Raw genomic sequence first — 27996 nt, forward strand, 5'->3', positions numbered from 1 at the left:
CTCCACAGGGAGAGTAAGCCCCAGAAGGTGGACAGGGTGTACGGAGTGCTATAGACCCTTTCAAGAGAGTTCCATTATCAGCATCATAGTTGGCCCCACAAGACTTCCTTTTTAACATTCCATATGTTATCTTAATGCAGAGGAAGCCCAAATAGAGCGTTCAAGCATTGTTTTTGTTTTTATTGTTGAAAGGGTCTATGTGAAAGCATATTCATGGAAAGTTGACTGGAATGGAAAAGGAAAAGGTGTGCAAGCAACAAGGATGACAGCAGCCTTGAGAGAATTGTCAAGCATAGTCTTAAAAAGCTTGGGGGAACTTCACAAGGAGTGGACTGAGGCTGGAGTATAAGTTATGGAGCTAAGTATAAGCATAAGTATATATACTCTTTTGATCCTGTGAGGGAAATTTGGTCTCTGCATTTATCCCAATCCGTGAATTAGTGAAACACACTCAGCACACAGTGCCACGGCTGCCCCATCTGCATCAAGGGCCATATACGTGTCCAGAAAATGGGCTACAAGTGGCATATTCCTAGTGTCAAGCCACTCCTGAATCAGAGACCATGTTAGAGTGTCTTACCTGGGCTAAAAGAGACAGAACTGGACTGTTGCTCAGTGGTCCAAACTCCTCTTTTCACATAAAAACAGAATTTGCATTTCATTTGGATATCAGGTTCCAGTCACTGTTGGACTGCTTTTTGCACACTCACTCTCTTGAGCACCATACCATGCACATAGAACTACAGGCCAGTCCCGGCCCTGTCACTGCAAGCGTCTCATGCTTGATCATCCTCAAGCACATTGTGGAATTTTTTTTAATTTAATTTATATATTATATTTAGTATTTAGTTTTGTTAGTTTTTCTTAACTTCTACTGTCTCTATTGTACAGTGGAGTTTTGTTATATGTATATACTTATATATATATATATATATATATATATATATATATTTACCCTTTCTGCTGTAAGTGCATGTTGTGTGTGATGTCTGTATGCTACTGAGACCTTGAATTTCCCCTTGGGGATCAATAAAGTATCTATCTATCTATCTATCTATCTATCTATCTATCTATGTCCCAAGAGTCTGGAGGAAGAGTGGAGAGGCACAGCATCCAAGCATGCTTCAGTCCGGTCCAGTCCAGTTTCCACAGTCAGTGATGATTTGGGGTGCCATGTCATTTGCTGGTGTTGGTCCACTGTGTTTTATCAAGTCCAGAGTTAATGCAGCCATCTACCAGGAGATTTGAGTGCACTTCATGCTTCCATCTGCTGACAAGCTTTATGGAGATCCTGATTTCCTTTTCCAGCAGGACTCGGCACCTGCCCACAGTGCATAGTAACTGGCTGGCTTAGTGCTTACCATGGTATTACTGTGCTTAATTGGCCAGACAACTCATCTTGAAGTATGGTTTATTGTCAAGAGAAAAATGAGAGACACCAGACCCAACAATACAAATTACCATATGGTCGCTATCAAAGCAACCTGGGCTTCCATAACACCTCAGAACTGCCACAGGCTGATTGCCTCCATACCACGCCATATTGAGGCAGTAATTTGTGCAAAAGCAGCCAACAGTCAAGTATTAAGTATAAATTAACTATTTTAGATTAGTCCGATTAGTTTATTTATTTTCAAAAGGTCAACATTTCTGTATTATAACCTCCTTATTCTAATATTTTGAGATACTCATTTTTGGTTTTCATGAGCTGTAAGCCGTAATCATCTAGATTACAACAAAAAATGGCTTGACATATTTCACTTTATATATCTAATGAATCTAGAATATATGAAAGATCCAATTTTAGGGGGTAAAAATAAACTTTTCCACGATATTCTAATTTTTTGAGACCCGCCTGTATGTCCCATTTTACCTGAACATGCCATCAGAGTGAGATAGGGTACATGACGAAAAGGGGAATTCCTACATTGTGTTATACTTTAATGCATGGGCAAACTTCCTTTTCAGAATATCTTCTGTGTGGTGAGTACTGAGAAAATGTGTCATTGCCTGTTAGTTTGTTAATAATTAATTAATCACCTCACTGCTTGTCAAGGACACTATGAGAAATTATCTCATTATAACTTCTCAGAGGTTACAGTAAACTTTATTGTAGCCTAATGGTGATAGAATCTGACCCTGCAATTGATTAACCTACATATGAGGTGAATGTCCTTTTGTAAAATATGCTCTCTCTTTTATTACTTCTTTTTTAGATTAATCACATACCAGAATATGTTTTATCATCCCCTTAGAATCATAAGGTTTTATCTGACATTTTTCTCAAAAATTAGTTATTGACATATTCCTATTTTATGAAAACGTAATAAGTTGGTGTGAGGCGTTTCTCGAAGATGCATTTTTGGACATTATATCTAAAGAGGCTTGTTCCACTTAGTAGAGTAGAGTAGTATAACTATGGAATTCTAACACTTTTAAGCTTTGATATCTCACTTTAAAACTTTGATATCTCAGAACTAACTCAGATGTAGATAGAACCTTATAATTCCAAGGGGACAATGTCTAGATGTAAGATCTCTAGTTTTCCTTAGGCTATAGACCCTTTCAGTCTGTTCCTAGAGGGTTTACGATTGGAACATTCAAAACCAACGCAGTACTTTGAAATGAAAAATGAATAAGACTTTAGCGTAATGTCGACTTTAAATCTTGTTTTTTTTATTTTTTGTCTGTCCCCAAGTTACCATTAGCTCAATGTTATTTTCTGTGCCATCAGGAATGCCTTAGGAAGGCACCTGTTTGTTTATGCAATTGAAAGGGTCTATACTTTTAATCTTAAGACCTTTAGGAACCTCTCTTCCCTTAGCAGAGCAAGCCATCATAAACCAGTATAGGCTATCAACCAGTCCAGCATTATATTCTACTGTGACAAGTGTGATCATTTGGATACAAACTAATCCACACACCTGTTTGTGTCTACTGTCTGACTTCCAACTGCATGTGTCCACTAGTACATTCTCCAGGAATCTCAACTTTAAGATACTCCAGTGCAATCCGTCCATTTTTTTTTTTTCGTATTGACAGTACTTGGTGACCTTGAGAAACAGAAATCTATATGATAAATTGTTTTCCTTTAACTTTCAAGTCAACATAGGCTTCCAAAACAGATCACATGTTTGTTCTGGGTTCCTCCATGCAAACAGACTCATACATGTACATGTCTGGGCATGACATTGTGTCCTAGAAATCCTCTTTAATCACTTGGGAGCTCATGACTTAAATATGCAGCTAGTGGGCATCTTCCTCTCTTGTGATTCTAATGAAAATAATCTACCTTCTCGCTTACTGTCCCTATCAACTGTCCCTATCATCGTTTTCACTCCAAGTATTACCTTGAATTAGGACTTTTGAAATGAGGGTGTAAACTAATTTGAAAAAAAGGATGACAAAAGGAAAATAATTAAAATATTGTTCAGTATCTGATTGAGTCTCACAGAACAGAGGGAATATTTTTTCTCACTTGCCAGTTAGGTCAATAGATCTATTCTGGGATTTCAATTCGGGACACAACTCTCTGGAAAGCTTTGTAAATCTCCAACGTCCTGTGATTATGTCGAGTTGTGTCTGATAGTATATTTTTTACTACCATATTTCTCTTAAGACTCAATCAGGATGATGCAAGATCAGGATCCAGGCTTTATTCTTTTCAATGAGGGGCCAGTGGCCCTCAAGGGAGAGAAGTACATGTTTGTTTCACCCCATCATGGATTTCACCAGATTCTCAGTATTCTCTGACTTCTCTGACTATACAGAAGCAGTCTACCATATTTAAAGTTACACACATAGAGAAGGAGTGACCTCTAGGTCCAACCCAGTTTGAATATGCAATAGAAAGGGAGGATGAGGATTAGGCCTTCATCAGGTCTGGTCAGCTTCTATTGTCTTTTAATTAAAACTACCCCCTTTCCTGGGAAGTCCTTCAGAGGCTTGGACACATGCTGTTCTACAAACATTAACATTTCACACCTGGTGATAGGCAAAAGGCATCTAGACAGGCTTTCATTGAATTCTAATCCTTCAAGAAGTACGCAGTATGTACATTTACAAAAAATGAGGCTGATTCACAACACTTTCATGTCACACACCTTTGATGACTAAAACGACTGATAAAAGGAAAAACAGAAGAACAAATGCAGACAATAAAATGTATACATATAATACTCATGTACATAACCATATACATTTAACATAGACACTAACACATGTTGACATGTTGAATGTTGAGACATGTTGAATTGATCAAATGTAAGCAACAGGATCGGCAGAGAGCATTACATTGTTTTTACACTTTAATACAGTATATTTATATAAGACCTCATGCAGTTTCAAATGACTTTGATCATGGTCACGTCCAGAATTTATGAAAGCGGGCTGAATGACATCGTCATTAGCCCCCCGCCCCCTCACACATACAAACACAAACACATACAGTTGGCTGCTTGAAGCTGAATGCCAAGCGAAATGTAAATTAACCCATGGCAAATGACTCAGATGTACTGGTAATTACTGGTGGTTAACCACGGCTCAGCTTCACGATGATTTCTTGTAAAAGGAAATTTGATTGAACAAAATTGTGGTATGGTCATCACAAAAGTCAGCATGAATGACAATGTATGCCACCTTATACATGAGATGCATCAGATATTATAACTTAAAACTATTTCAATCCAATTATATTTTCTTTCACAGCATATTTTGCTTTTTATACTTTCAGCCATAGTCTCAACACATGCACCACACAAATACATACTATGTAATAGTATGTAATACATACTATACAAATACAAACATGTGTATTTGCTCAGGCCTTACCAAATTTATTTCAATGCCAGAGAGAAGAGAGAGAGACAGAGACAGAGATCAAATGCATCACAATTCCAGGCACAAATAATATCGTTCATTTCAGAGAGACCAAATCCTTTAGTTTTTTCCTGAACTCCTTCCGCATGAGACAGTAAATAATTGGGTTTAAACAGCTGTTGGCATGGGCAAGACATACTGTAACTGGGAATATGTAAGTGTGAACCATATAGTATGTTTTATCCCAATAGACAACGTTAAATTTCACTAGAACACCCCAGAATGTAATAGCATGATTGGGCATCCAGCAGAGAAAGAAGGACAGAACGACAATGGTGACTGATTTGGTTACTTGCGTTATTCGTCTCGAACTATTCTTCATACTGCAACGCCGAATGAGTCTCACTAACATCAAGTAACTGATTGAAACGATAACCATAGGTATGATAAAAGCTATTAAAATTTTCTGTAGATGATAGACAGCCAGCCAGTATTGTCCCTCTGGAAACTTCAGGAGACAGAGTTTTTCTCCAGCGACATTTGTGACAGTTGAAAAAATAGCCGTTGGTGCTGTGGCTACAGTGGCCAGAACCCAAAGCGCCACACAGACCCATTTCACCGAACAAGATCTCTTTCGGGTTCGGTCTTTCAGCGCAGAGGCAACCGACCAGTACCGAGTAACGCTCATTGCAGTCAGGAAAAACACACTTGCGTACATGTTCATGACGGTGACGGAGAGCACAATCTTGCACATGGCATCTCCAAATGGCCAGCTGAAGTCCAGCGCAGTGTCCACAGCCCAAAAAGGCAGAGTTAGAACAAACTGGCAGTCCGTAGCAGCTAGATTAAGTATGAAAAAGTTTATTTTAGACTTGCGCCTCTCTTTTCGTACTTTGATGAAGAACAAGACAAGTAAATTTCCAACTAGACCCACAGCGCATACAATCGAGTAGGTGATCGAGATCAAAAATCTCAAAACGGGACTTCCATCGACATCGATGTCTTCCAAGCTTCGGAAACGGTCTTCATCCGTTAACGACTTGTTTATTATTCCGCTTTGGTTTAAGTCTTCCATCTCCTCAGCCATTGGAATGCCTTAGCCACAAACAGCGCGTAATGCGCAAAGGTGCATCACGTCTCTATCCGTAAATAATGCCTTCTATCGAGGACAGTAATTGTCAAACTACGCACACTCTGTTCTCTGGTGCCTGGTGGGAACTTTATGCGGACTGCTTCTGCCAGAGATCGGCTTGGTTATGATTTTATGTCATGAGCCTTTTGGATGACATGCCGCTGAACCAACCGATTGGCTCATATTGGTGTTGGTCGTGCTTGAGTGACATACAATTTCATATGAAAGCGCAGTGATATATTTTCAGGGGAAAATCTGTTTAAATAGCTGTTTCTCACCCATCAACAACACATCTACTGTAGTAGGTAGGACATGGTAAATAGGAGTTGTTTCCATATGCAAAGCAAGTGCGATTTGGTCAGGCCTTGCCCGTGTCTTTACTGCCACCTGCAGTTCTTACGAATGTACTGCATGTTTTGATAAACTACTCTTTTCCCATTAATGCAAATCTGATATGATGAGCGCCTGATGGGTTTGTCAGTTTTGTCAGCCTTCACACTATGAAGCTAACAGCATCTTAGAAATATCCTCCGTTACAATACTTGCTCTTGAACAAGAGGCATTTTACAACGATGCTTTGAGGAGTACTTAAGAAAGTAGCCTATCTGTAGTAGTATGTGATAAAACGGAATAGTGTTCCTTTCATTTCATTATAGGACGTCATTGCAAAGCCCACACTAGGAAATTAATACTATCTTCTGGGAATGCCAACATGCTTTGGTAGCTTTGAGCCCTGAACAGCTTCACATCATTACACTAATGATGTTTTTGGTGGGGAAATATCGAGGTAGCCTGACAAACAGGACTACAAGTCAGCCCCGTTGTTTATTAATCAACATGTGTGCAATTATGTAAAACTAATGTCTCATTTGGAATACTCACAGGCCTCCAGCAAATACCTAAAGTAGGCCAATAGGCCTCAACTTTGAATCCCGAGTGAATGGTTTACAAGCGCACCATACGCTCGATGGTCTTTTGGGCCCCCACCATCGATGCAGCGCTGCCTTGAAGTCGATGTAGGGGGCCCAAATGACCATATGACACACCAGACATTTCAGGAATAACTTTACTTTAAATCTTAGATCTATAACTAGTTCACATAGGTTAATCCTTCACTAGTCATGGAAGCTAATAGTACTGGTGTTCAAAGCCAGTTTCTGTGGTCCAAGGTGGATGAGGAAGGGCTGTTTCCACTGCAGGAACTCGGGGGTAGCCCCAAGGCAAAGTTTGTCCCCATTCAGTTGGGAGGACTGAGACCGTGCAGACAAAGAGCCTTATCTAGGGCCACAACACACAATCAGCCACACTAGGAAGTGAAGGTAAAACGAGAGAGAATGTCTGCACACCGGAGTAGCTCCCAAATTTATAATAATAATAAAAATAAAAACAGAAATGGATGGGGTTAGTTCGTAACACCAGTATGGCAGTAGTCTCTATACATACAGTTGCCGCAGACAGTTTGTCCAATGACCCACATGCACTGAATTCAAGCCACAGTACACTGAAGTCGGTAAAGCATGGTGGTGCACAATTCATGTTATGGAGATGTTTCTCATACTATGGTGTTGGACCTATTTATCGCACACCAGAGATCATGGATCAGTTTCAATACATCAAAATATTTGAAGAGGTCATGCCTTTGAAATGGGTGTTTCAACAAGACAATGACCCAAAACACACCACTAAGTGAGTAAAGTCTTGGTTCCAGACTAACAAGATTGACGTTATGGAGTGCCCAGCCCGATCCCCAGACCTCAATCCTATAGAAAACTTGTGGGGTGACATCAAAAATGCTGTTTCTGAGGCAAAACCCAGAAATGCAGAGGAATTGTGGAATGTAGTTCAATCGTCTTGGGCTGGAATACCTGTTCACAGGTGCCAGTAGTTGGTCGACTCCATGCAACACAGATGTGAAGCAATTGGCAGAAATAATGGTAATGCAACTAGATATGTGCAGTGATTCGAAGTAAAGCAACATCTTTTAGTTTATACAGTCAATGTTTAGAGTTTGTAAAGAAAAATGCAAACACTGCTATTTTTTTGAACAGCCTAACATTCCTTTTTCTTCACTTTCCGTAAAGGTATAACACAAACTGATCAATTTTGGTCATGTTTTGATTTGAAATTGAATGTGCAGCGTTCCCAATGCATTGATATTATGGAATTAACAGTTATTCTAAGGATTTTGAGCTTTATTCCATTTTTTAAAACACACCTCTTTTATTCTGCACACAACTGTATGCCTCCCCATCCACTTGAATAGGAAAATAGCTGCCCAAAGTGTGTTACCAAGAGTGGGGGGAACTTGCCTTAAAGGACTTTGATGAAACTACATATTTCAGCATTGAGTGATGAGGCGCTGTGGTGTGTATTAAGTTTATATTGAGTACTGACAGTAAATGAAACCTTAATATGAAGCCAAAGCTAATTGCAACTTTTAATATTGATACAAAAGATGTGTCAATGGAAAAAAAACAAAGGGATTGTGGACACAGATGTGAAGAGTGCTTTCATTTTTGTTGATGGGATTGACGTGTTCCCTTTCTAAGTTTCATGTTGTGAATCACTTGCGGACACCAATACATTTGGGCATCTAGTGTACTCACCTCAAGAGTGACAAAGCAGAGCCTCTCCACACTCACCACAGAACCGGGCATTCCCTTTGGTGAGGCCAGCCGTGGCTGCCGGTACCTTAACAGCATCTCTTTGGTTGCACTGGTTCTAACAGTTTGTCCTCAGAACGTACAGAGGTTCCTTCTGGGGGGAGTGAGGGCAGAGAGAGACTCACCACACAACATGATTTCAGTGATTCTGATGTATGGTGTTCCCTGACAATCTAGAACGCAACTGCTTATGAACTCCCAAATGTTTCTGTTTTGAAAGACTAGAGAAGACTAGTTCTAGAAAGACTCAAGAAAAAGAGCGACACCAAATTGTTCTGCCATGGTTACCAAAGGGGCCTATTCTGTCCATAGACTGTTCAACAAAGAAAGCTATGACACATTTAACTCAATGCGGTTTATTACATCTAAACTTCCCTACATAAACAGGTAACATTCAATAAGTAAACAATTTCTTTCAATGCATGTAATAAATATTTTTTTTTCACTTAGTACTTTATACAAACTGACATTGGTCAACTTTACATCATTACTTTCGTTTTTTTCCTTAAAAAGCCATTTCTCTCGTAGGACATGCCGCATGGAAACTGACTCGATGGGGTTAAGGCAGTGAGCGCAGACGTCAGCTGATCTGAAATACTTAAAAAAAAAAAAAAAAAAAAAAGCTAAAACAAAATCGGAATCCATCTCAAACCCACTTGGTGCACAATTTTCTTTGTATCTAAAATATAAAATCATTCTCAATAGGATGTTTTTGGGAACGATGACAGAAGACACTATAACATTACCAGAACATTAATTCTGCACAATTCACCATACACTTTGTTTTACCCAGTAATGGCATACACACACACACACTCACTCAAAACAGTTTCCCTTTATCAATTTATCGTCTTCACAACACTGACATTGAGTGCAGGAGAGCTCCTGTTGCTTCAGTCATTTTCACGGGATTTCCAACCGCGTGACTCATGCCGACATTGATCGGATCATATTTACAGACATGGCGGAAAATGAGACACAAACAAAAAAAAAAAAAAACACAACACAACTCCCAGCAACGAACAAAACAAACAAAAAAAACCTTCAGAAACAAAGCAAGACGGCTGCACTGCATGAGGCAGCCGTTTGGCTAGGTTGTGGCATAGGCTGCCCGTGGGACTGTGGCTAACAAGTAAGGCCCTGTGCTTATCTGTCCATCACTCCATGCAATGGTGGTCACAACTGTTAAATAAATACCAGGGCAGCAATGCACTCATAACACTGACATTTGAGGAGTAATTAAAAAAAAAAAAAAAAAAAAAAAACAGTTCATCAAACATGGTCTTGGCCATAAAAAGAAGCATGCAAGCCGCATGAAGCACATCAATGGAGAAAAACATTCAAAGTCTCTCTGTGAGCACTTTTAAAAGGTTGTCTTCTGGATGGGCCGTAATGCGTTCTTAACATGAATACTGAGGAGAATGAAGAAGTTTGAGGTTTTGCTACAAGGACTAAGCATGCAGATATTGCATGGCCTGCCACCCAAACCAGCTGATCACTAACACGAGCCTTCAACAGTGTGGATTCATTACTGGGTTCATGAAAAGAATGTCAATAATAAAAGCTATATCCACATGAGTGCGACACTGGGAGAAAAAAAAAAAATGAAGAAAGTGAACAAAAATGAAGCTCATTAAATAGTTATGCTCATACAAGACTAGCAAGTGACAACAAATCAGTTGAAATCAAGATGTAAAAAACATATAGATTACGAAATAAATAAAATACAGAGCATATTCTATACACAGGATGAAGTCAGGAAGGAAAACATTTCATTCAGTCGAGAAGTGTTGAAAAGAATGGGGTTGCACAATTTAAACGTCCCGTTAGAAATCTGTTCAGAAGCCAGGAATGGCTGTGTAACAAGGAACCTTAATGAAAAAGGTTGCTCATCTGACCCAAATAACGGAATTAGAATTCCAGAACATAGCCCTTGGTCACATTTCTGCATTTCAAAGAATAAACTACCCTTAAAGAAACCACTAGATGCTGACACACTGCTCAAACACCTACTCAGGTTTTCGATCATATTTTGGGCTTCCTTCAAACTCTACAAGCTTACAAGAGGACAGAAGGGATTTGACTATGTGTTTTTGAAAATATACATGCACATAAAATGGTCACAAATAAATCTATATGAAATTAACTCTGGGAATGTCTTTGGGGTCACAATGTGTGACATTAAAAACGACACCCAAACTATTTCCCCAATCTTACCCCTTATTCTTTTCATCCGTCTAAGCATTTAACTTTAATAACTAACATTTATTCAAGGCTTGAACACATTAATCTGTCAGGGAAAATTCTGTATATAATTCTTCCAGTGGGGTTGCAGACTGATTTTTGTTCCATCTGTCTACATCAGGGGCAAGACCGTGACAAACATAATTGTAGAACATCTAGTTTAACATAAACATCAAAAGAGATGTCTATAACTGAATAGAGGCATGCATGCTTGCCTGTTTAGGTGGTACCAAACACCTACTGCCAGATTACATGGTGCTAATCTTTTGCTATCTTGAGTTTAAATACTAGACTGCAGGAATGGAAAGAACTTCACATGGATTTGGAATCCCCATGTATGCATACACACACACACACACACACACTCACTCACTCTCTCTCTTACACTTACACACACACACACAGATGATGGACGGGATTCAGATAAAGACTTCCTGCACACAGACACTGCTCTACAGTACCAAAGACTTTTTTTCAGGGATGGGAGCAGAAACCATCACACCGAGAGAATAACCTGTGAATGCTTTTCACGGCTCCCTGGGGTGATTCCAGAGCTTGAACACACAAGAGATCGATTTTGGCATTGTGCAAAATGAAAATTAAGTGGTCGGCAAAGCAGAAAAAGAAACATAACAAAAACATGCTCCTTTCACATGAAATGCAGGAGCTTTCCAAATGCCAACAGAGCGTGTGACAGCACTGGAGGATCTGGACACTCACTTGGGACGAAATTAACCAGACAAGCCACACAGACTAGATGCACGTCCCACAGCATGGCGGCCAAGGCCCGAGGAAATGCTTTACAAACGTGAGGAGAACTCACAGAATACCTACGAACCGGAACTCGACCAACCCTACCTCGCACACTACTGGACAATTCCAGAGAATCCTCTTCTCTTTTGTTCCTTTCCTTTTTTCCTTTTTTTTTTTTTTAGTAGAAATAACACAAATTCAAATTTGGAAGAAAGAATGTCTGATGTCTTGATAACCTCAGTGTCTCTCTCGGTCTCTGAAGGCGACAAATCCCACTGGCGCGGAACAAGACTCAGTGTAAGATAAGAATAGAATTCTTAAAAAAGAAAACAAGAGGTATAAAAGTTCTGACCGAAGCACGGGAACCGAGAAATGTGTACAGAAGGGAGAAAGGGACCCAACAATCTTCAGTATCCTGGGGAAATAAAAGTCAACTGAAGTCATTCACTGAACAGAGAGGCAGTCTCATACGTCTTATGTACAAAAGTAAAACTGAAAATATATTTATATATTTATATATATATATTTTGTTCTCTGTACATAGCATTGTTCTTTTCGTCCTTAAAAAAAACTCCACGTTCCACTTTTTTCTTGTTCTCCTAAATGCCTTTTCTTCTTTCCTCACCCTCGAAATCTCATCAGTGTTCAGTCCATTTTGGTGTGCGTGCATGTATGTGTGTGTGTGTATACGTTTACGTCTCTGTATACTTAGTGAGTATGTGTGTTACGCGTACGTGTGTGTACATGTATGTGTGTGTGTGTGTGTGTGTGTGTGTGTGTGTGTGCGCGCGTGTGAGCTCAGTCTAGCGAGATGACATCAGAAATGGATCCGTAGAGGGCGGCGGCAGCGGCGAGGGCATCTGCGCTGGGCCGCGAGGTGGCGGGGTGCAGGTGTGCCGAGGTGGCGTCCCGGAGGCTACTGGACGACACCAAGCTGCTGCTGCTCCCGCTGCTGCTGCCGCCACTACTGCTGCCCACGCTGCCCCCTCCTCCGCCGCCCCCGTTGACCGGCGCCAATCCTCCGCCACTGGATCCAGCGCCCGGCGGCTCCAGGAAGAGCTGCGACGAGCTGTACGGCAGAAAGCGGTTGAGGAGCAGTTCGTGCTCGTCTGAGGCCGATGCCGCCGCAGCTGCCGCTGCCATCACCATGTTGTAATGCTGAAGGAGGAGAGGAAGGACAAAAAGGAGAGTAGATGAGAGAAATGACCTCTAAATGACCTCTGGTCCCATTCAGACTTCTGAGACCTTCAAGAGACCTCTGCAGTGAAATGACTTCCCTAAATAAAAGATATTGATATGAGTGCAGATATTTTCCACTCCAGACACATGGGGTGTTTTAGGGTTGCCAGCACCCTTGTGTAGGTTCTGTGGGTCATTTTCGGGAAATAACTAAGTACCTACACAGGGGATGCGTGCGCCTGTGCAGCCCCGAAACTGCTGGATCATTATTATTAGATCATCATTAGATAAAAAGGATGTGAGTGGAAGACGAGAGGGGTGCTGGCATCTTCATTTCTCGAGTAATTACAGCGACCAGACTCCATGGTCTAGCTTCTTATTGTTAACGCTACTGCCGGTATACTGTTATTTTGTACTGCTTGGAAATTGACGTCACAAGCAAAGGCTGCATCAAGTAGGTCTGGTAGCCCCTACAGGCTACCTTGCAATGGTAATATGAAACAAGTTCAGGGTGGGGAGTTCAAGATGTTGGTTTGGGAAACAAACCCTTGTCACAGAAAATCATGGAGCTTCTACAAAGCATGCAAAAATAAAATACATTCAGCTTTTAGATTCGCTCACCTGGTTTTCGCCTTGTAAAACAGAGAAGAAATTCAAATCTGTGGGAGAAAACAAAAGGAGTGAGAAGGTGTGGACATGGTGCAGTGGGACTCTGTGGGGAAGCCGCCTCCAACCTGCAGTCTTAATAAAGTCAATTAAATACCAAAGGAGAACAGCCTTTGATGTAAAAAAACAAAACAAAACAAAGAACTTTTGACAAAAATATGAAGAAGTAAAAAGTTGGCTATTTTGCTGTAGGGTCTAATCAAGATCTGCTATAACTGCAATGTGTGGCTGCTAAAATTGGATTATGTGCACACACTTACACACACACTCATCAAACATGCAGCCTATTTTTGAGGGAACACTATTTTCATGATGAAGTCATAAATAACCTTGGCCTACAATCATGCCGTCCCTACTGCAGAGGCACACAAGTACAGCTGATGTTTGGTCAGAGTCCTCCTGAAATCACTCAGAGGTAGCATTCCACCACACAGGCTGAGGGGTTGGCATTGACACGGCTTTACTGGAATTCATGATTGTGGGAAAGTAACTCATATTATTACCATTAATGGCCATGAGACAAAACTAATCTATTCAAGTGTCCACCTGAGGCCCTGTCCACACTAAGCGAGGAAGTGCTTGGGCCTACACGGGAGAGATTAGAGGAAGTGATGTGGGCCTACTCGGAAGAGGTAGTGGCAGAGACTTTCTAATGAGGAGACACAGCACTCAAAAAATCCTCCACAGAAATGCATGGGGTTAGTTTGTAACGCCAATATGGCCGTTGTCTACACATATCCCACCCCTTCTTCGGCAAAACGTCGACATGTAAATACATTGAGCCAATCATGTGGTGTGATGTGAATACATTGAGCCAAATTATATGGTGTGTTGTGAAGACATCTTGCCAATCATGTGTTGTGAACTCGCCGCTGGAACAAGATTGGTGTCGTGAAGCCTTGCGCACGCGCATTTCTGCTGACGAGGATGCCCGATGAGTGCCCAAAAAGCGTTGCTATATGGCCGCCGAGTGGAGGGACTTGCCTAAAAGGACTTTGGTAGTGGGTTGACTGTGGTGGTGCATGAAGGCTCTTGGTGAAACAATAAATAATAATTGCCGAGTTGACTATTGACTCTTTGATTACAGTCAGTTTTGACTAAAAATGTGATGTGGCCTCTGTTGATGTCTAAAAGCAACTTAAAGATGACCAATTCAAAGGGATTTCTTTTACCAGAACAATAAATCATTAAACATTCAAATCACTTGTTAAACCCAAACTTAACCCCTGTGCCCACCTGACAAGTCGTTGTGTGTCGGGTAGTAGTGGCGGTAGTCCTGGATGAGGGGGGGCGGGGGCGGGATGTAGTTGGAGTCCACCTGGGGCATGCTGGGAGTTCTGCTCACCGGAGACACCTGTGTGTGCAGGTTCAGCACCCTGCAGGCCAAAGCAATCAATCAGTCAATCAGGAGTATATGCTTCATTTTATAATCAGTTTCTCTTTCAGAATCACACAATATTTTAGTGTTTGTGGTTCAAAGCACAGAACCAAGTAATGACATCAAAGAGGTTATGTGAGGACACTGCAGAGTTCAATTAATTATCAAAATATTAGCTCAATGTCAAGCTTCAACAAATTTATTATATGCTTTAACAGACTGCCAAATTCAATAAAAGAAAATGACAAGCCTTACAAAGTAAGACAAATTATACAATCAGACCAATAAAGTGTACAATACTCCTTAAATAATAATAATAATGTTAATGGGAGCAAAGTCAGCTGGAAGTCACAGAGATCTTGCATGGTGTGATCATCTTACCCTTTACTAATTTGCGGCGAGGTGGGAGACAGAGAGGGACACGACCTCTTGGCTGGGGGTTCGTCGTCGTCGTCTTCGTCTGACGAGCTGTCCAGCGTCAGGTCAATCACCTCCACCTTCTTGTTGTTGCTGGAGTGGGAGGAGGACCTCTGCTCCGAAACGGCTGATCGACATTGCGAGCCTGACATCAAACACACACGCACACACACATCTGTTAACACACTGATGGCAGGCTGACACTGCTGCACTGCACCAATGAGTGATGACCTGGATTATCTACCAGCACTGAGGAGTCAGACTTAGCTACTCTCATCTGTAGCATCAAACACTGTCATTCAAACAAAACAAAAAATGAGCTTTCCTACCAAACCAGGCAAGCCAATTTGACGAAGACAAGAAAACCCACTAATCAAGGACTAGTGTCATCAACTGGCACCATCAGCAAGTCAAATTAGTTATGAACTGAAGCACTGGCAAGTCCTTTCTGCTTGATGGTGTATTATTCAAATGAACTACAGAACAAACAAGCACCAAACTCACAATGAGTAAGGCTAACATTGGCTTATTTTACAGTACCTTGTCTGTTGATTAATGAGCACTGTCCCTATTAAATAAACAAATAAATAAAAAATAAAAATAAATAAAGTTTGTTTGATCGGTCTCTAAAGAGGTCTCTGAGAATGGGAGTCCATTACAGGCTTGAAGCTCTGGTTCTGGCACACTCTAAAAGCCTAATAAAAACTACAGGATTGGCAGGGAAACCATCTGAAAAACAAGCTCAGCTTCTCAAACACCAAATCCAAATGACCAGACCTCCAAACAGACCGGAGGAGACTGAACAAGCACATTCTGAGTATATACTACAGGGTCTCTGGGCTCTCTTATGCTGTATGTAGTCCGAGTTTGCAGAGAAAAGCCCCATCTCAAGGCCAGCTTCTGAGCCTCCTGTTAGAAAGCAGACTAAGCCGGTATAAATCCTCACAACAAACAGCACTGAGGATATAATTTATTTATAATAATAAAACTGTGACTGTCTTAGTAGGAGTAGGCTGCTAAACAACACATTGCAAAGTCAACATATAACCTGACCCTGCCTCAACCCATCATTGAGTCATCAATATTTTGTATTGTGGCAAAGATGTCATTTTATACACATAGACTAGAATAGAATGTTTAAACGACAGTACAATGTGTGCAAAATTCATGGTGAAAAGAAAGAAAAGAAAAAGAATAATCCTACAGTGAAGTCTGAGTGTCCAGAGTAATGCACATGTCCAAAAAAAAAAAAACTAAACGAAACAAAAAAAAGCATTTAGTATCTAAAAACAACTGCACTCTGATAAACGGTCACTAAGCCTTTAAATTGTTTAACAACCTTGTCTCACACCAATAACACTTCTCTCAGGGACTGTACAAACAAACCCTAAAATGTTCTTGATAGAAAACCTAGACATCACCACTGTCTGGTTTTTAATGATGGGCAAGCTATTTGCAAAATGTAGCTTAAATGGAGCTTAATGGAGAAATCCGGCAATTTTTCATATAGATGTCTGTTTCTCGAGGTCACCGAGTACGGTCAGTATGAAAACCCCCCAAATTGGTAAAGCAGCCAGGCAGCTACAGCGCTACCCTGGAAGCTCTAACTAGAGCTAGGTAGCCAGTAGCTTATAGAGTAGCTTAGCTCACTCTACTTTGCCCATTACTGCTGGTTTTGTCAAAATATGGGTTGCTTAGTTGGGAAAACCTGATAAAATACACCAATTCCTGTCTTATGCATAAGATTTGTAATGGACAAGCTCCACCAGTTCTAAGACCATTTGCTAGAGGAGACTGTACAATTACATTCAGAAAAAGTAGTTTCCGTCAATCTGCTTTTTCAATTCGAGCTGCTTGAAAAAAAAAGTCTACATTTTTTTTTACTTATGCTAACTAAATTATTATTTGTTTTATGTGCTTTGTGTCCTTTTAACACATGCTTTTACCATGTGTAGTGTCATTTCTGACCTTTTAACACCGGTTGGTTAATTCTGCCATATTTACATTTCATGTTTATTAATGTGCAATTTGATGCCAAAGTATGTGTAAAGTGTCGTAGCCCCAACCCCTGAATGAGCAAGTGTGTCAGCCTCAGCAGAACGTAACGTACCCTCCAGTCCGTTGTATGAAGCAGGCACCTCCTGCACTTCCTTCTTCGACCTCATGGGGGCCCAGCTGCCGTCCTCCTTGAACTGGATTTCATCGCAGTCGTCGCAGCTGTTCAGGATCTCCATGAACAACCTACAGGAGCAGCGCGGAAGTTAGCGGGCAGGAAACCAACACTGCTCTCCACCTCACCAGTCTGACTTCAATCCCTGGGTTGGCTTTTAAACACCTGTGCATCATACTCCACATATTTTGCTTTCTGCTGGGTGTGAGGGTCAAACAAGGACCTTTAAAAAGCAGCTGTCTGTCACAGTTAAATGGTTTAATGAGTCCACACCGGAAGAGTCAGCTGGCAGCTGCAGGTTGTGGGAGAGAGGCCTCTGGGGTGGGGATCAATGTTCCCTCTAAGCTGTGCGCGCGGCCGCGCAATAGATTTTTCAGACCGTGCACATTTTTCACACACAAACGATTTTTTTTCAGGGGTTAAAAATCTGAGCATCAACAGCGATGTAGGCTAGGTAATAAACATTTAAAATACTGACATGTCTGACAACAAAGCCGGATGTAGCCCAAGTTAGAATGTTTACATACAAAGTATCCTTTAGGCGGGCCCTTCTCCAGGCTACCATGGCAAAAAGAAAGGCAGAGCAGATGCCCCAGAAAAAGTCTGCCTAACGTTTAAACATTAGTGGCTAGATGAAATACTCCAATCTGACACAAAAGATGGTCCAGGTAGGTAAAAACTTTCAGACATATTTAAGAAAGGAGTGGCGTGATTTCCTATGATCTCCTAATACATAGACCTGCGCGGCGGTCATAATTAATCGACAATGTCATGGTAGCAATTAACACCAACATGTCCATGTTATCAGTTCAGGATACACGATCATATGGCACGATGCTTGTGCTTTACATTACGTTTCGGAAGCAAACTGATTTCATTTACAAGACAGTTTTTTTCTGGAATCATTCAGCTTTCAGGATGCCCTGCATAAAACATCCTTGATGCCATTACCAAGTTCTACGCAGTCCATGCAAAAGGGTATGTTTCAGATGGTGCTTAAAGTCTGTATCAGCGATTACGGCTGAACGACACATCACATATGTTCAAACAAAACAGAGAGCTAGCTCGCTACTCCCTTCCCCTCCCTCCCGTGCAATTCAAACTCTCCTAAACGCGAATCTCGTCGCCCAACCAGAAACATTTTATTTTGCCTTTGAGTGGTTGCCAACACTTGTTGGTAGCAATTGTTTTTGTGTACAGATCTCGGAGCCTAGGCTGACTACAGAGACGCGTTTTTTTGACGGCCTGCTTATGGCAGACAGCTAGCGGATCGTTAGGAAAGATTAGATGAATTTGATCATTTATGTTTGGGCCTTTTTTGTGCCTGAAATCGCTGATACAACCTTTAATGTTGGGCAGACTTAAAGGAGTGGCTGCTTTACTAAAGCGTCAGGTACAAGACAAGATGAGCCACATAGCCAGATAGGCCTATCTTTCTCAATGAAATTCAAATGACATGTTTTGTAGCCTAGTTTGCAAACCACTCCAGTTATAAAATTGTTTAGGCTACCTTTAGGAAAAATGACACCATGTCAATTTAATAGTCAATTTAATAAGCACTGCATTAGCATTTTTCTTTCACTGAAGTTCCACTTAAATGTACCTGCTGAGAAATGACTAGTAAACACCTTGGATACTTATATAATGTATGTATATATATATATATATATATATATATATATATATATATATATATATATATATATATATATATCATTATCAGTCATAACCAGTGAACCAGTCATTACCTCTCTAAACCTTATTGAAGTTCAACCAAAGATCCTTTAAGTTCAACTAAACTGACTGGTAAAACACCATCATTAAAATGTTCCACAAGTCCAACCATTATAAAGGATATTGAATAAATATCAACCTTTTTAGACATATTTATGCTTTTGCGGTCATCTCTTTGAATTCCCTATGGCTAACGCAGGCTTGTGGTCATTTTCGGCAGGTTGCGTGGTTTGCGAATTGCTCACAGTGCTGAAATGTTCGCTCAGAAAACAAAATATTTGCTCAGTGCTGAAAAAAATTAGAGGGAACATTGGTGGGGATCGGTGTTCATGTCGAGGTAAAGAGATGTTTAGCAGACGCTTTGAAAACATTCAGACCCGAAGCTGTTCCGTCATGCCCCCTACAAAAGTGGGAGACGGGAAGCATCTCTACCACCACTAACCACTCGGTGAGTTGCACTGTTTTGAAAACGAACGTTAAGGGTTGTTTTAGGACATGTTTGAGTAGCCTACTACAGTATGCCTGTTGGCAACCACTCTGAGTAGTCAAAGGCGATTCAAAACGAGTCAGAAAGGTCGAGACAGGACCAATAGTCAAAATTTCGGTGTCCATCACTCTAGTTCATCCAAAACAAACCAGAAAAGGGACTCAAAAGTGCTAAATACCGGAATTTTCCTTAAAGGCTACAGCCCACTGGCGGCAACATTCCTGTCTATGTATTTGACGCTCAAGAGATAGAAACACTTTCTTAAAGTTGGCGTCGACGCTCGTCAGATGCCGCTAGTGGGCTTTGCTCCGTTAAAAATCATTTTCTAAAATAAAGTTCTAAACTTTGGCGTCACTTGACGTGCGTCAGAAGAAGGACTCTGGGTTCTGTGGAGGGGTGGATTCGGGTTCTTGCTCGTCAATGATGGGGTGTTTTGTAGAGGGTCTGTAGAGGGGTGGATTCAGGTTCTTGCTCGTCAATGATAGGGTGTTTCGTAGGGAGTCTGGGAAGGGGTGGGTGTGGGCTCTTACCCGTCAATGATGAGGTGCTCATAGGGTGCTTTCTTGTCACAGACAGGGCACACCCATGTGGGCTTCTTCTCGTTCATCTGGAGGTAGAGAGTGGCATCGAAACACTGCAGGTGCGAACAGGTCAGCGCTCGGCACGGGATCATCAGACGCATCTTCCCCAGCTGCAACACACGCACGCAAAACGTGTGCACGCACGCACACACACACACAGGCATGTTAGAACATGACTTCAAGTATGCAGACAGGTACAGACAGATAAAGACATAAAATAAACATTGACTATGCCAACAGACACACACAAACAAAGTGACATCAAGCAGATGGCTCCATGACAAGGGAATATGAAACAGCAGGTACGCCCATGCGGGTACACGTGAACTTAAACCTTGAACTCCCAGGTGCACATTAAAAAGCATGCACCCAGGATGGGTCCACACAAGCACACACACACAAAGCCAGGTGAGCAAGCACGCACGCGCACACACACACACGCAGAGGCATGTGAAGGCGATAAGCAGACAGATAAGAGGCACAGAGAAATGGAGGAAGTATGTCTACACCTAAAACATTTCAAGCACACAGATTAAAATATGTATGAGCCATGAGGGCAAGATCACATCTAATTTCAGGTCTAAAAAATCATACACACTATTCTTTCACTCAGTAAAAGTATGTCATTTAACAAATTCTACACAGAACCTTCTCATATCTAGCTTTATACAATCATCAGTGGTATAGCTGCACAGAGAGACATATAATCACTAACTAAATATGACAACAGGAACTAGGCAGGGGACGTCTTTGCGTAATTAGAGGAGGGTTGACCTCTGACCTCCAGCGGAGGCTGACAGCTCGTGAAGGAGAGGATGAGATGTAGAACAAGCGCCTCAACAGACTGGGGAGCTGCAGGGATCCATCCATTTTCACTGACAACATTTCAAAACCTTTCCATGACTTTCCAATGACATTGAATGAAATTTACATGACTTTTCACAACCTATAAGTATAAAATAGCTTACTTTACACCACAGGTTGGGTCTAATTATGAAATGCGGCTTAAACAAGTTTTCTTTCTCCCCCACCATTCCTTATCTATGAAGGAAGAAATCAGATTCGCTGACATGATGTACACCATCTCCTACCTACGTCCCTGGTATAACAAAATTTCATGACTTCCAAAACTTTCAATCAATTTACTGAATTCCATGATTTGACCTGGACCTAGGAATGGGAATGGGATGACCTAGGAATGGGATTTTCCAATTCCATGACTTTTCATGACTGTGGGCCTAAGCTCTCAGGGCTGGCATGGCCATCAGACTGCAGGGATAGTTTCATTAAGCACAGAGAGAGGAGACTAGAAAAGGCTGCACTGCTCTGCTCACTGAGTGTGGATGCAGAGGCCATGGTTTTGTCAAGGGAGGGAGAGGGAGAGGGAGAGAGAGAGAGAGAGGGAGAGGGAAAGGGAGAGAGATTTCCATGATGCACAGAGAGAGGAGAGGAGAAGAGGCTGCAGAGTTCTGTTCCTTGTGTGAGGGCACAGATGGTGGGTTTGTCAGGGTGCTGCCGCACTTACTGGACAAAGCAGGGAGACCCGCAGGCTGGTGGTGGCGATCTCACTGTCAGGGTCTGCTGTCAGCTTCTCTTTGACTGGGGGAGGGGCAGAATCAGCCATTATCATCACACACCCAAAACATCACATACCAACACACACCCACTCAGAACATTTCTGAAATACCAACACGCTCAGTTTTACAAGTTAAATTACTCTCATTACTTTTTTGTAAGGTATTGCTGTTAAAAGTTGGGGAGCACCCTGTCTTGTTAAGACAGGAGACGGAACTGAGCTTAATTGTTGTACTGTGATGTGATGTGATTAAAGTGTGATGTGTCGCCGTGGCAACAAGAGCGATTGACAGGCACTCACTGAGGGCCCTGGAGTGGTCTGGATTCCGGATGCCTTTGGAGCGTAGCCGCTGCAAGAGCACTGTGGACGACTGCTGTTTCACCAGGTACACCGCCAACGAGTAACTCTGCACAGGGGACGGACAGAGAGACAGAGAGGGGACGACAGAGAGAGAACAAGAGGCAGAGAGGGGAAGGACGGGAGATAAGACAAATGGGTTTATAGAGAGAGAGGGAGAGAGAGAGAGGGAGAGAGAGAGAGGGAAAGGGAGGGAGAGAAAGGGGGAGAGAGAGGGGGAGAGGGAGAGAGAGAGGGGGGGGGGGGTGAAATAGGAGATGATAATTACATTCCTTTGAGTCATTTAGGACATTCACAAAGTCATTGGTAACAGTCAGGGCTGCCCGCTTACCCTACCCATAATCATAAGAAGTTCACTTTGCTCAATAGACCCACTACTGTGTTACATTTTAGGGGCACGTATAAATGCATCTTTATTGAGCTTACACTGACGGTAGCATAATATACTTATACTTCTTTATTTGGCTGACGCTTTTATCCAATGCCACTTGCATGTCAATTATTACAAGGGCCAGTCTGCCCAGAGATCTCAGGGTTGTGCCTTGCTCAAGGGCACAGTGATGGCAGTCGGGAATCAAACCCACCCTACCTACCACTGCCCTATTATAAAACCTGTGACTCACTGTAGTTTTGGCGTGATGTCAGACAGTGGGAGAGACAGGAGCTTACCCTTCCGATTTCCGAGGTCCACGAGACCACGATTGTGTTGGGCACTGTGGTGGACAGTCTGACCAGTGAGGTAATGTTGATTGGTCGGCTGGGTCGCTTTGGCTCTACTCCATTTTTGGTTGGTGGAAGATATCCCTGCAGCAGAACCGGTCGAGAGAGGTTACCCACGCATCAACAGATGTAACAAAAAATCCATTCCTGCTTAAATACGTCGGATTCTTTCAAATCCAATATACAAGAGAAAAAACAACCCATGTAGGCCTATTCTTGAGGAGACAAATCATCTTTTAAACAGCTTGCTTTGTACTCTCACCGGGAGGTTGCAGGGCTTGCCGTTGACTTTCACACATAGGTTGGGCGGAAAGTGGTCTTCCTGAGGACAACTTGTTTCTGATAAACAAAACCTGGAGACCAGAGAAGCGTGACCATCAAAGAACAGCACTACATCCGCCCATCAGTCACCATGGCAATGAAAGAATATCCTCACACCAATCAGTTGCTATAGCAATGACAGAACACCTTCACACTCTCCCATTAGTCGCTATGGCAATGAAAGAACACCCTCCCATCAGTCGCTATGGCAATGAAAGAACACCCTCACACCCTCCCATCAGTCGTTATGGCAATGAAAGAACACCCTCACATCAGTCACTATCGCAATGAAAAAACACCCTCCCATCAGTGATTACAGTTCGCTGAACCAGGTGAATACATACCTTAATTGAACTTGAACTGTGAAGTCACATTTGGTCCCCGATATGTCCCTTAGAGAGCAGGAAGGTCAAAAGGTCAAAACTCAAAAACAAGGAAAACAAAACCACTGGAAATTTGACATGAAATATGCTTTCTAGTTTACATCTGAGTATTTATTTGAGGTGACAGGAACAGTTTGTGGAAATAGAATAGTATGTACTGGCTGCGTGTACAGCTTGGTCAGGGACTTACATTGAGCTGCTGATCTGTTGGACTTGCTGAGGTGTCAATGCGAAAGCGAAACACGTCTCCTGAAAGCGCTGACTGTTATCTGAGGCTGCACACAACAACAGAGAGAGAGGGAGAGAGAGAGAGAGAGAGAGAGAGAGAGAGAAAGAGAGAAAGAGTGAGAGAGATGGAGAAAGAGAGACCTTGTTTAAAAACAAAGCGTGAGACCACACAGAGGAAACAACAGCACATCTCTGAGCCACACTCTAATATAGCTATTAAGCGGTCTTCTGTTATGAAACATATGAATATTTTAGCATGGCTCTTCGCCCCATGATTAATGTGTTTCTCTTTTCTTGCATGCTAAGAGAGATCTAAGACCTCAAGTCTCTGAGTTCAGCATCCACAGAATGCTATCCAATCCACCCGCATGCATGCGTAGCCAAGCAACCAGTCATTTAGAGTTTTTTTAGTAGCCTTTTTATTGAAAGACACGTTATTATTTAGGTATTTTTGAGCAAGTAATTCGAAACATCCCAGCGTGAAAAAAAAACAGGGTATAGGCCTATGCGCTGCAGAGACTGAGAGAGAGACTGAAAGAGAGAGAGAGAGAGTGAGAGAGAGAGAGAGAGAGAGAGAGAGAGAGAGAGAGCAAGACAGGGACGGACATAAAAGGGGGCAGAGAGAGAGAGAGAAAAAAAGAATGAAAGAGAGGGAGGGAGGGGGAAAGAGAAGAGAGAGAGTAAAAAAAGAATGAGGGAGAAAAAAAAAAAGAGTAAAAAAGAATAAGAGTGAGAGGGAGAGAGAGAGAGAGGGAGAGAGAGAGGGAGAGGGAGAGAGCGAGATGGGAGGGAGAGAGCGAGATGGGAGAGAGAGAAAAAAAGTTTAAAAAAAGAACAAAAGCGAGCAAGAGAGAGGGAGAGAGAGAGAGAGAGGGAGAGAGAGAGGGAGAGAGAGAGGGAGGCAGAGGGAGAGGGAGAGAGAGAGAGACAGAATCAGAGCCAGCAAGAAAGCGTGTGAGAGAGACTGGGCAAGCAAGGGAGAGAGAGAGAAAATGCATTAACCAAGGTTTTGTGTGTGCGTGCAAGTGTGTTTGGTGTGCAAGATTCTGTGTGTGCGTGCAAGTGTGTGTTTGTGTGTGAGCGAGAACTGGGGCTTGTGTTTATGTGTTCATCCAGAGGCGGTATATTTGTGTGTGTATGTGTGCGTGTGTATGTTTATCCAGAGGCTCAGGCAGGGGCTCTGTGTATGTTATCTCATTATGAGCAGTGTGTGGGGGAGGGGAGGCCTGTCTTTCGTTCGTTCGTTCGTTCGTGTGTGTGTGTGTGTGTGTGTATGTGTGTGTGTGACTGACAGTGCTACTCAGGCCCTACTCTCACAGACAGGAGAGAAAGACCTCCACCGTGTATTCTTCTCCGCTCCAGGGTCAGGCATCACATCCAATACGAGTTCAATCCACCTCTCAAGAGTTAGCCAGCCACATGCCGTGCCACGGAACACAACACACATTTGGAATCCATACGTAAGATGACTCAAACCAGCACAAGTTTATTACAAACACAACAGAAATGTGATGGTGTTCCAATGTGCATAAATAATAACAATAATAATAAAAAAATAAATGGGGCCATTTCTTTTTTTTTTTGGTGACATTCTGAAATAAAATAAAAAACACTCTCTGGAATGAAGTCACTAATGTATTTTACTCCCTCAGGCAATGGAAGTGACAAAGTGAACACAATGTTCATCATCAACTGCATGTTTTCAGAATATGAATGGCATTTCCCAACAGATGAGGGGGAATACAAAACAGAGGTCCATGAAGAATAGTTTCCAGTCAGTCTGGAGGGCGGAGAAGACTTGCATTTGCGGAAACCTATCCAATTAGCAGGCTCAGTCTCACGCTCGCTTGGTTAATGTGCGTCATCAGGATTGTTGACCAATCATGTTTATGTAATATGCTTTGACATGATCATTCTGATCTTTTCCGCCTAAATTCGAAAAACAAGACTTTCGCACACCTCTTCTGCAAAGGTGCGTCAGAAGACGACCATAAGTCGTCAATCATGGAAATCAACAGAGAATCCTGCACACCGCCTCTGACTTCCATGACCTTCTTAGCCTGCCATGAAATGTGATCAAACCCCACGACCCCCAAAACATTCCTAGCCTGCCATGAAATGTGATCAAACCCCATGACCCCCAAAACATAAGCTGTTGAAGGCTGGAAATACCAGTGCCAATGACAGGGAGGGTTCTTTAAGGACAAGACTTGCACTCTGCAGCGGGCCAACAGGTGAGACAAAAAAGCCTTAACTGGCTGCCTGTATTCCGCTCCCTTAGCACAAAGGAGTGCTTAAAAATGGCAGCCGCTCTCTCTAAAGCTCCCCTTTCTTTAAAGATAAGCGTACCCACGCATCCACTAAAACCCAAGCCAAAAGCCCACCTCTGAAGCACGTCCATAAACCTCTTTAAAAAAGCTCTTCGTACAGACACACACAGCCAGCACTTACAACGCAATTCACCTCCCTTTGCAGATGTAGATGAAAGTTTGTACTACTGCATGAAAAAACCTATCTAGAAATAGCTACTGTTTTTAACTCAAAGTTGCTCTCAACCCTTGCTAGGGGGAGAGCAGGTTTTGCTGTGTTCCATTTGCCTCGTAAGTGGTAACTGGGAATTGTGTCACATCCGAGTAAAAACAGAGTTGGATGCATTCTAGTTGTAAAAGTCGAGGAACAATTGGCTGTTGTTGGCGATTGATACCAGATATACCAATATGAGTTAGTAATGATGCTTTACACAGTATTGCACAGTTAAATGTATGTCAGATAAAGATTTAAACACTTAAAACATTTTTGTTTCTACGACTTAAAAAGGCACAAACAGGACAGAACTGCTAATGAACAGTGCATATCTGTGGCTCTCATTTACTGGTAATGGGTGCAGCCATCTTGGAAATTAGAACTCGGGGGAACTTGGGGTTCCCACGAGCTGACAAGTAGGAAATATGACTTCAGGGGGTGTTCCAATTGCAACTTCCTATTCATAACGACTTACGAGTACAAATGGAACACATCATTTTATCTCCTTGTGTGTGTGTGTGTTTTCTTGGGTGGTGTGTGTGTTTGTGTGTGTGTGTAGCCCTCTCTGCCTTGTTCCTGCACTCTAGTGTTGAGGAGCACCTTTGCTCCCCACACTGGGCCAGCACAGCTTACCACCCAACAAGAGGTGCCAAGATCCTGAGTGCCCTCAGCAGTGTTCATCTCTCTCCCTCAGGATCTCATCACTGTAGCTGCCCGACAGCGCTGGGTTTCTGAGGCCATTACCTGCCTGGTCTGAGCCCCACCTCAGCAGGGACTGAGCGCGGTGCTGAGCTGCATTACCGTCTTCGCAGAGCAGCGGAGAGCGATCATCGGCTTACCTGCCTCGCCCTCAACCGGATTCACAAAGTCCTCATACGCCAAACAACGCTGGCAATTAAAGCCTGGAGGACAGATTTTACACCACACAATTAGCGAGAGCTCAAGAGCTGCTGCATTCTTTCTTTTCTACAACAGCCAAGGAAACAAAGAGAGAGAGAGAGAGAGAGAGAGAGAGAGAGAGAGAGAGAGAGAGAGAGAGAGAGAGAGAGAAAGAAAGAGAGTGAGATAAACAAGGGAGAGTGTGTGTAAGGGATAGAAAAAGAGAGAAAGGTTAAAAAAGAAAAAAAAAAGAAAAAAAAAAATCAATCCCCCACCCCCGGTGACTGATGCTAAAAATAGCCCTGCGGTCTTCAGCATTTGATTTGTTCTTATGAGGGGATGTGCAGACGATGAGAGTTGAACCCTCTGCTATTGCCTGTCTAGGGTGATCACAGTCTCTGTCTACGGTCAGACACACACACACACACACACACACACACACAGAACAAGTATCCCTCTTTAACATTAAAACAAACCTGTTACTTGAGCAACATGACAAAGCTAAATAGTGAGTGCAATACTATCTCACTCACTCGGGTCCTCCAGGACCCGTCTCACTGCAGCTGAGCATCAGGACAAAGGGATCATCTCTTCCTTTAAAGTTTGACTGAATCTAATCTGAATCTTTGACTGAGATAAGGTGAGATGAGAGAACCTGGGGGCTTTCTCCTTTCTTTTTTTTTTTTTAAAGGGAGAACTGTGATCACATCTATTGCTACTTCCTCAAATCTTTTATTATTATTATTATTATTATTATTATTATTATTATTATTAAGTTTGACTTCAC

The 27996-nt window shown here is 42.2% G+C and overlaps 2 protein-coding genes across 2 annotated transcripts in view; both read right to left on the reverse strand.

The window, feature by feature from the left end:
• Nucleotides 1–4595: 4595 nt before the first annotated feature.
• Nucleotides 4596–6034, reverse strand: LOC121681847 (relaxin-3 receptor 1). Its single transcript, XM_042061794.1, has one exon. The coding sequence runs from the start codon at nucleotides 5903–5905 to the stop codon at nucleotides 4916–4918; it is 990 nt and encodes a 329-aa protein (XP_041917728.1). The 5' UTR covers nucleotides 5906–6034; the 3' UTR covers nucleotides 4596–4915.
• Nucleotides 6035–8953: 2919 nt separating this feature from the next.
• pias1a (protein inhibitor of activated STAT, 1a) overlaps nucleotides 8954–27996 on the reverse strand; it is a 46056-nt gene continuing 27013 nt past the window's right edge. The window contains 12 exon segments of the mRNA XM_042061917.1: nucleotides 8954–12768; nucleotides 13411–13448; nucleotides 14692–14831; nucleotides 15215–15395; nucleotides 17361–17491; nucleotides 20172–20332; nucleotides 21748–21821; nucleotides 22099–22204; nucleotides 22825–22959; nucleotides 23138–23228; nucleotides 23541–23588; nucleotides 23770–23854. Of these exon segments, the coding sequence (XP_041917851.1) occupies nucleotides 12409–12768; nucleotides 13411–13448; nucleotides 14692–14831; nucleotides 15215–15395; nucleotides 17361–17491; nucleotides 20172–20332; nucleotides 21748–21821; nucleotides 22099–22204; nucleotides 22825–22959; nucleotides 23138–23228; nucleotides 23541–23588; nucleotides 23770–23854 (1550 nt within the window). The 3' untranslated portion in view covers nucleotides 8954–12408.

Source organism: Alosa sapidissima, chromosome 14 (genome assembly GCF_018492685.1).
Source record: "Alosa sapidissima isolate fAloSap1 chromosome 14, fAloSap1.pri, whole genome shotgun sequence".
In the NCBI taxonomy this organism is placed as follows: Eukaryota; Metazoa; Chordata; class Actinopteri; order Clupeiformes; family Clupeidae; genus Alosa; species Alosa sapidissima.